The sequence below is a fragment of the Piliocolobus tephrosceles genome, chromosome 6 (assembly GCF_002776525.5).
Source record: "Piliocolobus tephrosceles isolate RC106 chromosome 6, ASM277652v3, whole genome shotgun sequence".
Taxonomy (NCBI): Eukaryota; Metazoa; Chordata; class Mammalia; order Primates; family Cercopithecidae; genus Piliocolobus; species Piliocolobus tephrosceles.
The window spans coordinates 6,904,354-6,917,977 of record NC_045439.1 but is presented as its reverse complement, the minus strand read 5'-3'; the positions used below and the strand labels follow the sequence as shown (position 1 = coordinate 6,917,977).

At 53.3% G+C, this 13,624-nt stretch overlaps 1 protein-coding gene across 2 annotated transcripts in view; it reads left to right on the top strand.

The window, feature by feature from the left end:
- The first annotated feature begins 5,548 nt into the window (after positions 1-5,548).
- The window catches only part of LOC111538292 (cholesterol 24-hydroxylase), a 43,965-nt gene continuing 35,889 nt past the window's right edge, over positions 5,549-13,624 (top strand). Inside the window, exons 1-3 of one of the 2 annotated variants that reach the window (XM_023205606.2) lie at positions 5,549-5,782; positions 12,303-12,383; positions 13,001-13,082. In XM_023205606.2, the coding sequence (XP_023061374.1) occupies positions 5,664-5,782; positions 12,303-12,383; positions 13,001-13,082 (282 nt within the window). In that variant the 5' untranslated portion in view covers positions 5,549-5,663. Of the gene's footprint in view, positions 5,783-5,955; positions 6,028-12,302; positions 12,384-13,000; positions 13,083-13,624 lie in introns of those variants that run through there. The other variant, XM_023205608.1, reaches the window with a different exon arrangement.

Sequence of the window (13,624 nt, the reverse complement as noted above, 5' to 3'; positions counted from 1 at the left end):
TGGGTTTATGCCATTCTCCTGCCTCAGCCTCCCGAGTAGCTGGGACTACAGGCGCCGCCACCTTGCCCGGCTACTGTTTTGTATTTTTAGTAGAGACGGGGTTTCACCGTGTTAGCCAGGATGGTCTCGATCTCCTGACCTCGTGATCTGCCCGTCTCGGCCTCCCAAAGTGCTGGGATTACAGGCTTGAGCCACCGCGCCCGGCCTCTTTTTTATTATGCTTTAAGTTCTAGGGTACATGTGCACAACGTGCAGGTTTGTTACATATGTATACATGTGCCATGTTGGTGGCTGCACCCATTAACTCGTCATTTACATTAGGTATATCTCCTAATGCTATCCCTTCCCCATCCCCCCACCCCAAAACAGGCCTGGGTGTGTGATGTTCCCCTTCCTGTGTCCAAGTGTTCTCATTGTTCACTTCCCACCTATGAGTGAGAACATGCGGTGTTGGGTTTTCTGTTCTTAGAAACTATTATTTCTAACACTTATGATTTATTCTTTAACAAGAAGGGAAACTTGGAAGAGGAACTTTTACTTTCTACAACAGCTGACCTCTGCTGAGCGCTTATTACATGCCATACACTGCTCTGAAAATTTAACATACCATTCACTCATGTAATCCTCATATTAATGCACATTTACTCACGTGGAAGCTGAGTCCCAGGGCATTTGTCACTTACCAAATATCACACAGCCAAAATTTGAATTTGAGCCCAGGCAGTCCAGCTCTGGGACCCTGCTGTGGGCCTTCCTGCTGGGCATTGAAAGTCACCCCCACCCCACTGGGACACAAGTTCAGAGAAGGGCAGAGCGGGCTCCCTGTCCAGTGCTTCTTTCACTCCACCACCTACAGCTGGCCACTGAGGGAGCATTCAGAAGTGACTCTGTCCCCAGGGACTCCGATCTTGCCTTAAAGTCCTCCAGGGCCTCTGGGGATGGGGGCTGGTCTAGGCACAGCCTTCACCCTTACCCCCTCTAATCCAACCTCTAGTCAATAGCCAGGGTCAGATTCCCAGAGAGGGGCTGCCCTGCCCAGTGCCACACAGCTTAATTCTGGAGCTTCAGGGTCAATGCTACAGGGGTGGCCCAGTGTCCAGGACTGTGTTCAAGGCATCAGCCAGAGGTTACAACACCCCAGGCCCTAGACTGAGCCTAGGGGTCCCCATGTTTATACCTTAGAAATGTTTGGGAGGTTCAAGGAAGCTGGAAACCGGGTTCCAGTCCTGGCTCTGTGCCTGAGTCTCATTGCAAAACAGAGGTCGCCAGAAGGATAATTGGATGAAAAATGAGGTAGCATTGCAGATGTGCATGGCACGTATACTCCAGGTTGCTTCCTGGACAGAAAGCTCAATCCAAGGCTGGTGGCATCCATGCTGGCAGCAGCCAACTGTCTATGACAGAGTGAGGAGGGCCATGCCACGTGAAGAACCAGCATCAGAATGACCTGGGAAGAAACACAATAGCAGGAGAAAGAGCTCTTTCAGCCTAACATGTAGAACCCAAGTCTTCTTGTGCAGCATCTGTCCCCTCTCCCCTCCTCCCGCACTGAGAACTAGCTTTTACTGAGCACTTATTACACGCCAGCTACGTCGGGTGTGTCAGTTCATTTACTCTTGACAACAGCTCCGTGAGACACCCTCAATATCACTGCCCGTTTTTCAGATGAGGGGACAGATTCCTAGGGTGTTATATAAGTGGTCCCCAGGGCTTTAGAGGCAGGTTTGCACCAAGGCCCATTCTCCCAGAGCCAGATCCTTCTCCTTCCCTGGGATACTGCACCTCCACCCTGCCAGGCCACCCACGTAAAGGCAGTCAATTCAGAGCCACCTCTTAGGCCTGCATCTCCCCCAACAATTCCTGCTGGGAAACCACTCCCCGTATGGTGTCATCTACACTGGTGGTTTTCAAGCTTGAGAAGAATCAAATTCTACAGGGCTGCTTAAAACACAGGTTGCTGGGTCCTGTCTCTCAGAGTTTTTGACTCAGTCTTGGTTGAGAATTTGTCGTTCTAGAAGCTCCTGGGTAATGCTAATGCTCCTGTTCTAGGGGCCATTGTCATTGTCCATACTGGTGCTATCCAATAGAAACATAATGTGAGCCAAATAGGTAATTTAAAATCTGCTAGTAGCCATGTTAAAAAAGTAAAACAGGTAAAATTAATTTTAATAATATATTTTATTTAACTCAACATATTCAAGATATTATCATTTTAATAGGTGACCCATATATCAATGACTTTGTTTTTGGGGGGGACAGGGTCTGGCTCTGTCACCCAGGCTGGAGTGCAGTGGTCCCATCACTGCTCACTGAAGCCTCAAACTCCCAGGCTCAAGTGATCCCTCCACCTCAGCCTCCTGAGTAGCTGAGACCACAGGCATACGCCACCATGTCGAGCCAGTTTTGTTTTTTTTTTCCATTTTTTTAGAGAAGGGGTCTCCCTAGGTTGCCCAGGCTGGTCTTGAACTACTGTTCTCAAGAGATCTATTGCCTCCACCTCCCAAAGTGCTGGGATTACAGTTGTGAGCCACTGTGCCAGGTGACCTTTTTTTTCCATTCTTTTTTTGTATTAATCTATGAGATCTGGTGTGTATCTTACACATAGCACATCTCAATTGGACTAGCCACATTTCAAGTACCGGATAGCCACATGTGGCCAATGGCTGCCACATTGAATAGCTTACTCCAGACCCTCCAGTGAGGGAGCAGGTGGTTGGTCACGTCTTCCAGGCAGCGCCTCCTGCTAGTGGCTGGCAGGGCTGCCCACCCAGGAAAAGGGCCTTGAGCCATGGGACCTGAAGCCTTGGTGTGCAGCCTGTGTTCCCTTACCTGATCACAGGATAGCTGGGAGCATCAAATGAGGTGGTGATGGGACACCTGTGTGCTTGGTGCCTATGGAGAGGGGAGACTAATGGCTCACAGATGGGGACACAGACTGCTCTGGAAGTGCTACTCCTGGGGTAAGCCATGGTCATGTTGAGCCAGAGCTCAGTGGTGCTGCCCGATGTGTCAGAGAACATGTATGCCCACTCCTCTCCTTAGCTGTATTTGGAGAGGTTCACCCTGACCACTGCTCCCTGATGCTGCTCTACACCTGCTTTCTGTGGGGTTCCAGGCTGGCCTGGAGCTGTTCAGGACCAGGCTCTTCCATCAAGGAACTGTGACAGTAGGTAGGCAGACATGAGCAAGGCAGGAGAGGGCCCTCCTCCAACCAGGAATGTCAAGCGACCATCAGGTGATGGTCAGGCAGTTGATAAACTGCTTCTCTAAAATAATTGGTCGCAGCAAGTGCCAGGAAGAGGCAGTCTCCCAACAGATAGAAACACCTGAAGCTGGTGATCGGCTTCCCGATATCTCAGGAGCTGGGCGAGTGGGCTCAAGCATGCACAGTAAGGCAAAAGGGCAGCGATAAACTGGTAGATGACCTTCCTCTAGGAACACCGGTAAGAGAAAAACACCTCAAATGAGCATGCGCATAACTTCAGTAAACACAACTGTGCATTCGGCCCCTCCCAGGTGCTGACAGGCCACGTTGCATGCAGACAGCCCGCCCCAAGGGAGGAATCAGGGGAGAAGAGAGATGCAATCCCCCGGAAGCATGGCAATCTACAAAACCCCGAGTCAAAGGTCAAGCCACGCACTTGACTCTCTCAAGTCACCTGCTTGGCCCTCGTCTAAGTCTACTTTACTTCCTTTCATTCCTGCTCTAAAACTTTTAAATAAATTTTCACTCCTGCTCTAAAACTTGCCTCTCACTCTACCTTATGTCCCTCAGTAGAATTCTTTCTTCTGAGGAGGCAAGAACTTAGGCTGCTGCAGACCTGTATGGATTCGCTGCTGCTAACAGAATCGTTGTTCCAGGGTTCCAGAGAGACAAGGCAAGAGAAATTCCTCTCCAGACAGTGCGATGCAATGTGTAATCTCAGGGAGCCCTTCCACAAACTGGATACTAAATGTGGTGCGGTCACATTTCTTTTCTAGCTAACCACCCCAACCCGCCTTCCAGCGCGCAGGAATCCACACCTTCTTGCAGCCTCATCCTCCCTCCAAACTGCCCCCAAGCCCTGGAGCTTTCACAGCCAACAGGGGACTTGGTGGCCCCATTCCACACCTCACCCCAGCAGGGCCAGCCTGAGTTACCCGGTGCGCCTGCGGCTGCTTGTCACCGCCGCCACACGGGGGCGCCGTGGCAAGCCAACTTCCCCGAGTCCAACTGGGAGGACGGGCCAGGCGTCGGGGGGATGGACGCCCTGCTGCCCACCTGTCCAGGCTGCGGTGGCCCCGGGGGGCAGAAATCCAGCCTCCTCCGTGCTGGGCACGGCTCTTAAGGCTTGGCCTCTCCGTCGCCCCTCAGCCCACACACCTCTAACAGCCATGTCCCATGTCCCTGGCGGGGACTGTCCCTGGCTGTACCTGGGAAGGCGGTACAAAGGTCCCCTTAGTTTTCCAACCCCCAACCTCTCCAGGACTGGCTCAAGCGTGGGGCAGGGGCATTGCCTCTTCTCAGAAACCCAGCACCATCTACACTCCCTGGGCACCTCCCTCCAGCCCGGGGACCTTTACCTGGGCTAGGAGTGGGCACACCTGGCCGTCCCCAGTCACAGCTCTCACGCTGGGTGGCCCCTCGGGGTAGGAATTGGGAACTAAAACGCCCAGCATACAGGATGGGTAAGGAAGACGTGCGTTACGACAGAGGGGGAAGCCCTGATCATTATTTCGAAAATACCTTCTCCTCCGCTACCCCCGCCTCCCCGGCACACTTCCCGCTTTCCCTGGAGGGCGGACCCAGATTTTCATCTCTCCAACTCCTTCGGACCTGAGCCAGCCCCTCAGGTGGGGCTTCGCCTGGTCTGGGAGGGTCTGTAGGCGCCCGAGTCTCTGGGAGAGCAGCCCCCGGCCACGCCGTGCGCACAGGCGTCCCTGGGTCCCGCGGGATCCTGCCACCAGCCCGTGGGCCCCGCTGGCGGACCATGGGCGCTAGATGCGGACTGTCCGGGCGGAAGAGGCGCCCCGCGACAACTGGAGAACAACTTTGGGGGTCTGGGGTTCCAAGGAGAAGTTTGGGAACACTCGGCGTCATGCGGACTTTCGCAGGCTAGGATGGGGCTTCCGGGTAGGTTTTGGGGAGAAAGGAAGGGGCCTAAGACAGCGCGCGGAAAGATGCCGTTTTTTGGCGGCGCCGAAGTGGGCGGAGCCAGCCAGCAGGACTTCGCGCCGCCGCAGGGCCAGAGCGAGGGGGATCGGCGTTGCCAGGGACAACGCGTTCTGGGCGGAGCTGCTGCTGGGGCGGACCTGAGTCTGAGGGGGTGGGGGCGGAGCCTGGGGGGCTGAGCCAGAAGCGGAGTTGTGATTGGTGAAGACTACATGCTCGGGGCGGGGCCCGGGCTGGGGCCGTGTGGAGGTTGGGGCGGAGCTTTGGGGGGCGGGGCGGGGCGGGGGAGGGCCCCGAGCGCCGGAGCCGGAGGCGGAGACGTGGTTGGCGGGGACGGTGCGCCCTGGGAGGGGTCGGAGTCGGCGGGGGCGGAGCCGAGCGGGCGGGGAGGGTGCTGGGTCGCGCCGGGCCTGGGGCCGAGGCGGCGCGCGGCGCTGACAGCTGAGTCGGCTCGCGGCCTCCCGGCCCCCTCGGCGCCCGGCCCGACCCTGGCCTGGCTTGCCCCGGAGCCATGAGCCCCGGGCTGCTGCTGCTTGGCAGCGCCGTCCTGCTCGCCTTCGGCCTCTGCTGCACCTTCGTGCACCGCGCTCGCAGCCGCTACGAGCACATCCCCGGGCCGCCGCGGCCCAGGTGAGCGGGGCTGGGGGCGGGGCCTGGCTGGGGCGCTGGAGCTGGGGGCCGGGGGACCGCGTCTAAGCCGGCGTCCAGGCCGGGGGTCCGGCCTCGCCTTGTGCGCGCGGCCGCTGGGAGACGGCGGCCCGGAGAGGGGCGCTAACTATTCTTAGTAACAAATTACTCACAGCCGCAGCAGCTGCTGGGCGCCCACCGCGCACAGCTGGGCCACACAAACGTGATGGCAGCGACAGCCCTCTCAGGTAGGCGCTATTGTTACCCCATCGTTCAGACGAGGAGACTGAGGCGCGCAGAGGCGAAGTCACCTGCCCAAGGTCACACGGTTGGTAAGCCTAGATTTAAGCCCAGGTCAGCCTGCCTCCAAAGTGGGCGCTGTTAACTTTGAGACTTGGACAGGGTCAGCCTGGATTGGAGCACGCTGTACTTCAGTCATGTTTCCTTTTGTTTGTATTTCTGTTCTGGGACACCCCATTTGTCTTCTCCTTAGTACTTACAATTCCATTCTTGGTCCCCCCCCCCACGCAACTTACACCCCCCGCAACTTGCCCCCCCCCCCCCCCAGCTTAGCTTTGTGAAGCTTAAATTAAATGTGTCATTTCCCTGCTCCAAGGGCTTCCCATCACTTGACAACTAAATACAGTTCTAAATTAAGTCGGCTGCATGGCCCGCGAGGCCCCTGCCGAGCTCTCCGAACCCACTCTCCTCCTTGCTCTTCCCTCTTGCTTTCTCACTACTGCCCCCCGCCTTTCTCTTCCCCACCCCCCCCTCCCCCCCCCCGCCTCCCCCCCCCAGGGTCCTTTTCTCAAGCCTGGGCCTGGCGGGCTTCTTCCTCTGCTCCTCTCAAACAGGCCTCGCCGAGCACCTTGTGTAAAGACCACCCAGCCCCAGACTTCTCAGGGGCCATCACCTCTGAAGTTACCTTCTTTCCACCTGTTGACTGTCTGTTCACTTGTTGACTGTCTGTCTCCCACTCTAGAATGTGAGCCCCGGGAGGACAGGGACACTGTTCACTTGTGTATCCCCAGTGCCTGGCATGTTACAGAAGCTCAATAAATATTTGTTGAATGAATGAATAAACAATGGTATTAGACACACTTTTTAAAATCTCAGGACATGAACATTCTGGAAGGCACCCTTCTCCAGCACAAGCCAGATGTATTGGCATTAGAAGCCTGAATCTCTGCTTGATGGGTTCAGGAAAGAGCTCTGTGGCTGGTGACATGGGGAGACAACTGTTCTCCCTGCTGGCTCTTTGCCCTTCTGGTGCTTTCTCTCTTCTTGCTTAGCTCCTCTGCCTTCTACTTTACCTGGATGGATCTTCCCCCAGCCTTCCAGTTTTGGCTTCAATGCTAACTCCGCAGGGAGGTTCCTCCTGCTCCCCCCAAAATATTATGTTCATTTTATAAACACTGAAGTCACTGTAATTTTCCTTTACAGCATAATGTTAATTGGGTAATTATTTGTGCAAGCTCTTGTTAAGTGTCTGTCTTTTCCGTGGGATCCTGTCTGTCTCAGTCACTACTGCGTCCCCGACATGTAGCAGCACACGGTACATGCATAGTAGACACTTGATCAATAGCGATTCAAGGTTGAATGGTGGAAATCTCCCGTAAGTTCTGTGATGTACACTATCACCCTGTCAAGTTTTCAGATCAGCCATCAGCACTTAGAATTGAATGAGTTTGGTGCTTGTTCTGATAAGTTTCATCGTTACTTGGTCTTCTCATAAACTCAGATGACCTGTTCTGGTCTCTGTGTCTTGAGAAAGCAGAACTTAAATCATCTTTAAAAAGTTGAAATGTAACTTGCATTCCATAAAATTTATTCTTAAATGTATGATTCAGTGGTTTTTAGTATATTCACAGCACTGTGCAGCCATCGCCATCAATTTCAGAACTGTTTTGTCACCCCAGAAAGAAACCCTGTACCCATTAGGCACACTCCTCATTTTCCCCCACCCCTACAATCATTAATCTGCTTTCTATCTCTAGGGATTTGCCTATTGAGGATGTTTCATATAGATGGAATCATACAATATGTGGCCTTTTGTATCTGGCATCTTTCACTTAGTATAATGTTTCAGAAGTTCATTCATGTAGTAGCATGTGTCCTTACTGCTTTCCTTTTTATGGCTAAATTCTTCTCAAATCTTATATCACAAAGCCTACATGTGACCTGAGTGTGTGGGGTGCGGAGGGAGGAGTGGGAGAAAGATGAATATAATCATGATTGGGCTCTGTATTCTAAGGAGGTGAACTGAACAATGCATATATAAAAAGATTTTGGATTAAAAATTGGTTAGTGGTCAAATATAAAACTGCACTAAATGAAAGTTCTGGAACCTCTTCTAGCAGAAACCCGATGCCTTGGCATTAAAAACCTGGATCTTTAAACTATGATTGGCGACACTGTGGTTGACCAGAGATCTGTGTGTTGAGTCCCCAGTAGTGGCATTTGTGCCTGGGTACCCTATGACTTTGCCAGCTGGCAGGCAAGGAACCCTCTCGCTGCAAGAGGCAACTCTTCATCCTCCTCATTCTGCAGGAGGCCCTCCCTGAGTGGTCCTCCTCTGTGCTTTTCTTACCACATCCTACTGCATGGATCCGTGTAACAGCTGAAAACTCAGACCCCCCACACTCAGATCCCACACAAACACTTGTAGCTTCTTTATTTCTCTGTCACTGTTCTAACTTTCCTCATCAGCCCCTACTCTCCTGGTAATGTGGGAGTGGATGTAAACTTGACAGTGAAAGGTCTCTCTCTCCCAACTTTTATTTATTTGGGGATAAACTGACTCCTGGACTGGACAGTGCTGGTTCTACTCCTACTTGCCCAGTTGCTGGGGTGAGGCTGTTCAACAAGGAGCAGGGTGGCCAGCCATGGGGGAGCCCCACAGCTGGCTCTGGCGGGTGCTGCATCTGATGGGCTTTGGGTGCCCAACTGAGCACTCACCACCCTGCCCCTCTGGCATGAGCCACAATCATAGCCCCTCACCCTCACACTTACCCCTAGTGGGTAGCCCACTCCTCCACTACTGCAGCGTTCCCTTCATCCCTCTGGGTGACTTCACCGTGGGCTCTCCAGATAGCCTCTGCTCTTTTCACTGGCCAAGGCTTTCTCTGCCCACAGGAGAGCTTGGGTCCCCACTCAGCCAATCGTGGTGTTGCTGGAAACTGGATGTGCTGGAGAGGTGTGGGAGGGCGGGCGGTGGGGGGTTGCCTCTCCTCTCTCCCAGGGCTGCTCTGCCATATCCAGTCTATCACCAGGGACATGCCAGATGGGCTTCTGCCTGCCAAGATGCTGAGCAACAAGTCCCCATGTCTGGCCATGGTGTCAGCCTTACCTGCCTGATTCTAACACCTGGGTCTTCCCGCTCTGTTGTCGCCTCCCCAGCGCCCCCTGCAGGTGTCAGAAGGAATGGGTTTTTGTTCCCTTTCTTGCTGGGCCATGGGGACCCCACCCCTCTCTGTGCCCTCTGTCTTCCTGAGATGGCACTCACCTTCCTTCCCATGTGGCACGGAACCCCAGGGGTTAGGGTGGAAGCTCTGGGCTCAGACTGGGTCCTCACTTAAGTGACTAAAAACTGAGAACATTCCCCCAAAATGTGAGCTTTGGGAAGTGAGAGCGAGGACACTAGATTACTCTGGAAATACATCCAGGCATGTGTGATGTCCACAGCCCATCTTCCGGTAAGTTCAAGGCCACTCACCTGGCGTGAGCCTCCACTGCAGGCAGGCGGCCACCCTGCACTTCCTTTCCCAGGGCGTTTATTCGCCTACTCTCCCTTCCTGCTTCAGTCCCCATCACCTCCCCCTCCATCCGCACTCTCAGCTTTTATTCTTGCCTCCTACTTCCCTGAGCAAAGGGAGCAGCCGGTGAGTTTCCTTCCCGGGCTCCACTGAGCAGCTGCCCACCTCCCGCCCCAGGCCCACGTGTACCTTCCAGCTGTTCCAGGAGGGTAGCCCAGGCCAATCTGCCCCCTCTGCTCAGCAACCCTGTCCCAGGAGCACCCCCCTCCCCCCCATCAGCGCTCTTCCTCCTCTTCTGCATCATCCCCATTTTTATATAATATGCAAGAATTCAAAGCTTGGAACAAAACCCTTTCCTTCACCCTCACGTTCCCCTGCAGCTGCCACCCCCTATGGTAACCCACCTGGCTGACTGCCTGTCTTTGGGCCTCTCCTTTCTCCCCTCTGGTTCTTTCTGCCCCATACCTCTCCACCAAACTTGCTGGGGGCCAGGTTCCCGGTGATCTCCATGTTGTCGAACCCAGCCATCAGCCCTGGATCCTTGTCTGACCTGGCCCCCAGCAGCCTGGGCAGAGCCGATTTCCCCTCCGCCTTGTCCCGCATCCTCCCCTGGCTTCTCACCCATTCTCCTGGCTCTCCTCCCTCCTCCCTAGCGCTCCCGCTCAGGCCACTTGACTGGCTGTCGCCACGCTCCCAGCCTCTCAGTGATGGCTCAGTTCTTGGTCCTCTTCTCTGTCTGCATCCATTCCCTTGTGGCCTCATCCAGTCACTGGGCTGGAAATGCCACTTTTCTGCTGTGGGCTCTCAAATTTATGTCTCTAGCCCACAGCCCTTCCCTGGGTTCCAGATCTGAGTGTCTAACTTCCTGCTCAAGAGTCCACCACAAACCTTACTGGTCCCAAGCCAAGCTCCTCATTTCATCTGCTTGTCTGAGATTGAGATGATCCTGAGATAAGAAATGAAGTGTAAGTAGTTTAGGAGGTGGGGGATGATCCCAGGTTGAGCAGTAGGAGGAAGGGAGTGGATAAAGATAAACAAACCAATAAAACAAGTTACCTCTTGGGAAAACTGAGGTGCAATTCCCTGGGAACCCTGGGGACTTGTGTACGGCACATGCCCAAAGCTACCCCGGAAGTGGAGGGGCTGAGGTCATTGGTGGAGGGCTTCTCGAAGTGGGTTCATCTCCTGTGGGCAGAGCCAGAGACAGCCCTAGCAAATTGCAGGGGGTGGGCACAGTGGCTCTGCCACCCCAACCAGCTCCTCCTCATCTTGGTAGATGTCAGCTCCATCCATTCTTCCAGCAGCCCAGGCCAAAAGCCCGGAGTCATCCTCATACCCCCATAGCCGAACGGCACGTTTCAGTGCTCAGCCTCACAGCTTTCAGAATCTGATCCCTTCTTATTGTTGCCTCCGCTGCCCTGTTCTGTTCTGAGCCCTCGTCACCTCTCCTAGTCCCTCCCTGTCACTAGTGTCCCTGCTTCCTCCCCTACCCTGGTTACTCTCTGCAGTCCTGCAAAACAATCCATTCAAACCCAAGTCAGAGCCCATCTCTGCTCTGCTCAAAACCCTCCAGTGGACCCCAGCTCACCAAAGTCAAGGCAAAAATCTGGACCACAGCCCACAAGGCTCTACATGACCTGCCCCCAGTCTTGGTGACCCCACCTTGTACTCTGTTTCCCTCAAGTACTCTGCCTGAGCCACACTGTCCAAGCACACTCTGACCTCAGGACCTTGGCACCTGCTGTTTGCATTGCCTGGAAGGCTCTTCTCCCACTTCTTGCAGGTCTCATCTCACAAACCACCCTCTAAGAGGGATATTCCTTGCCCTGCCTGTATTAACCCATTTATGCCTGAGGTTACAGTTTTTTGAATTTGAAAAATCAGACCTTGGCGATGACCTTGAGCAGTAGGACATAAATAACTTCCACAAGCTTAGCATTCCAATAATGGAACACTAGGCATAAATGGGTTTTACACGGATACCCGCACACTCATTCCCCAGCACTTCCTCTTCCCCATACTCTGTTCTCTTTTTCTCCTCTCACCTGCGGACATTGTCTTTGTTTGTTTATTTACTCTCCGTCTCTCCCTGGGAGAATGTGATTTTGTTGTCACCCATTGGGAATGCTGCAGTGAGCTTGGTAGGAATAAAGTCATACAGGAGACAGGAAGTCATGGGCCCCCTGGAATGAGCTTCAGGATGACACTGCACTGGCTGGTTTACAAGTTGGCGAACACAGCAGATTTATATGACCAAACCATCCTTTGCTGAGAAGGGCTTTGGGGAGCACTGGTACCAGCTGTGCAATTGTGGGTAAATGACTTCACCCTTCCATCTCGGCTGTCCTATATAATATGGTTAATAACAGATTGATCAGCCATATGGGGAGGTTGGAGGGGTGAAGCCTAGCATGGTGCCCAGCGTGGTCAGTATTGGGGAATATCTGAGGGTGATTCCATACAGTATTATTGAGTCCTTTCTATCTGCCAGCCCCCGACTTCTGTGCCAGGGAGACAGGAAAAAAAACTGTTTCTTCTCCAAGGGGTCTTTGGAGCAAACCTGGGTTTGCATCCTGTCTTCATTCTTACTGCCTGGTGTCCCTGAGCCAGTGCTGTAACCTCCCCATGCCTCGGTCCTCCTGTCTGTGAAGTGGGCCTAGTAATCAGACTCCTGTCTGTGAAGTGGGCCTAGTAATAAGATCTTGTGGGGAAGGGACCATTCTTCCCTGTTGAATGCTGGTAAGCCTAATGTTTCCAATTTCTTCTAGTTTCCTTCTAGGACACCTCCCCTGCTTTTGGAAAAAGGATGAGGTTGGTGGCCGTGTGCTCCAAGATGTGTTTTTAGATTGGTGGGTTCTCATTTGTCACTTGTTGCCCTTACTCCAGGTTCCCTTGGGGCAGCTCCCCCAACCCAATCCAGCACACAGACTCCAAGCCTCACCTTCCCCTAGACCAGGTTACTCCCAGCCTCAGCAGTTCCTCCCCTGAGTGGAGGCAGGTGAGACTGGCTTGGAAGCCGTGCTCTGTCATTCACCCACTGCAGGACCTTAGACCAGCCGTCAGAAGCTCTCTGAGCCTCAGTTTCCTCATCTGTAAACTGGTTGGGGGGTGTGACTAGGTAACAGTCATGGTTTGGTGTGACACTTTTTTACATTGTTCAAAGCACTTTCAAAGATGCAAATAATTCGATTCCCAGGACAACCTTTTGGGACAATCAAAGAAGGGGTGTTTCCAACCCTATTCCATGGCTGTGGAAACTGAGGCCTGGTGGGGGACGTGACTTGGCAAGTGAGCAACAGGGCAGAGCCTTGCCCCCAGGGCTCCTGGGCCCCAGCACAGCACTCTTTTGGTAGCCCTCGTTGAGCACCTTCTGGGACGGGACACATCTGTTTCTCTGCTGGGCGGGGTTGGTGATAGACATACCTCAGTTGGTTGACAGTTTCCTTCGGGTCACTTTGGTTTCCAGGGCTAAGAAGTATGGACCTGTTGTGCGGGTCAACGTCTTCCACAAAACCTCAGTCATCATCACGAGTCCTGAGTCGGTTAAGGTAGGAGGCAGAGTGGTTTCCATGAGGGAGTTCCCTGCCTTTTCTTGGGTTGGGGGAGTGAAGCCAGGTCCCAGAGACTTTGGAAGAATGTTCCAGAGCCAGGCACATTTTGGCTGGTTTCCCAAAGATCCAGAAGGGAATGGCATCTTTCCCTCTAAGCACCCACTGCTTGGGGACTCTCGCAAGCATTGCTGTTTGATGTGGGGAGTAGATGGGGACCTTGCTGTCCCCATTTGGGTTGGAAGTTTTGCCCAACTGGTGCACACATGTTTAGTTTGCCTCTCTTTGCCTCAGTTCCTTCATCTGTGAGATGGGAGTTATAACCCTAACTCCAGGGCTATGATGAGTTAAAAATTGATCAATTTATTTAACAAATAAAATGTCAAAACATCCTTAAATAGTGCTTACTATGTACTTTTTTATGCACTTCCCAATTAGTGACTCATTTAATCCTCATAGGAGTAGGGACTCTTATTAGTCCTTTGGCCAACATGGTGAAACCCTGTCTCTACTAAAAATACAAAGATTAGCTGGGCATGGTG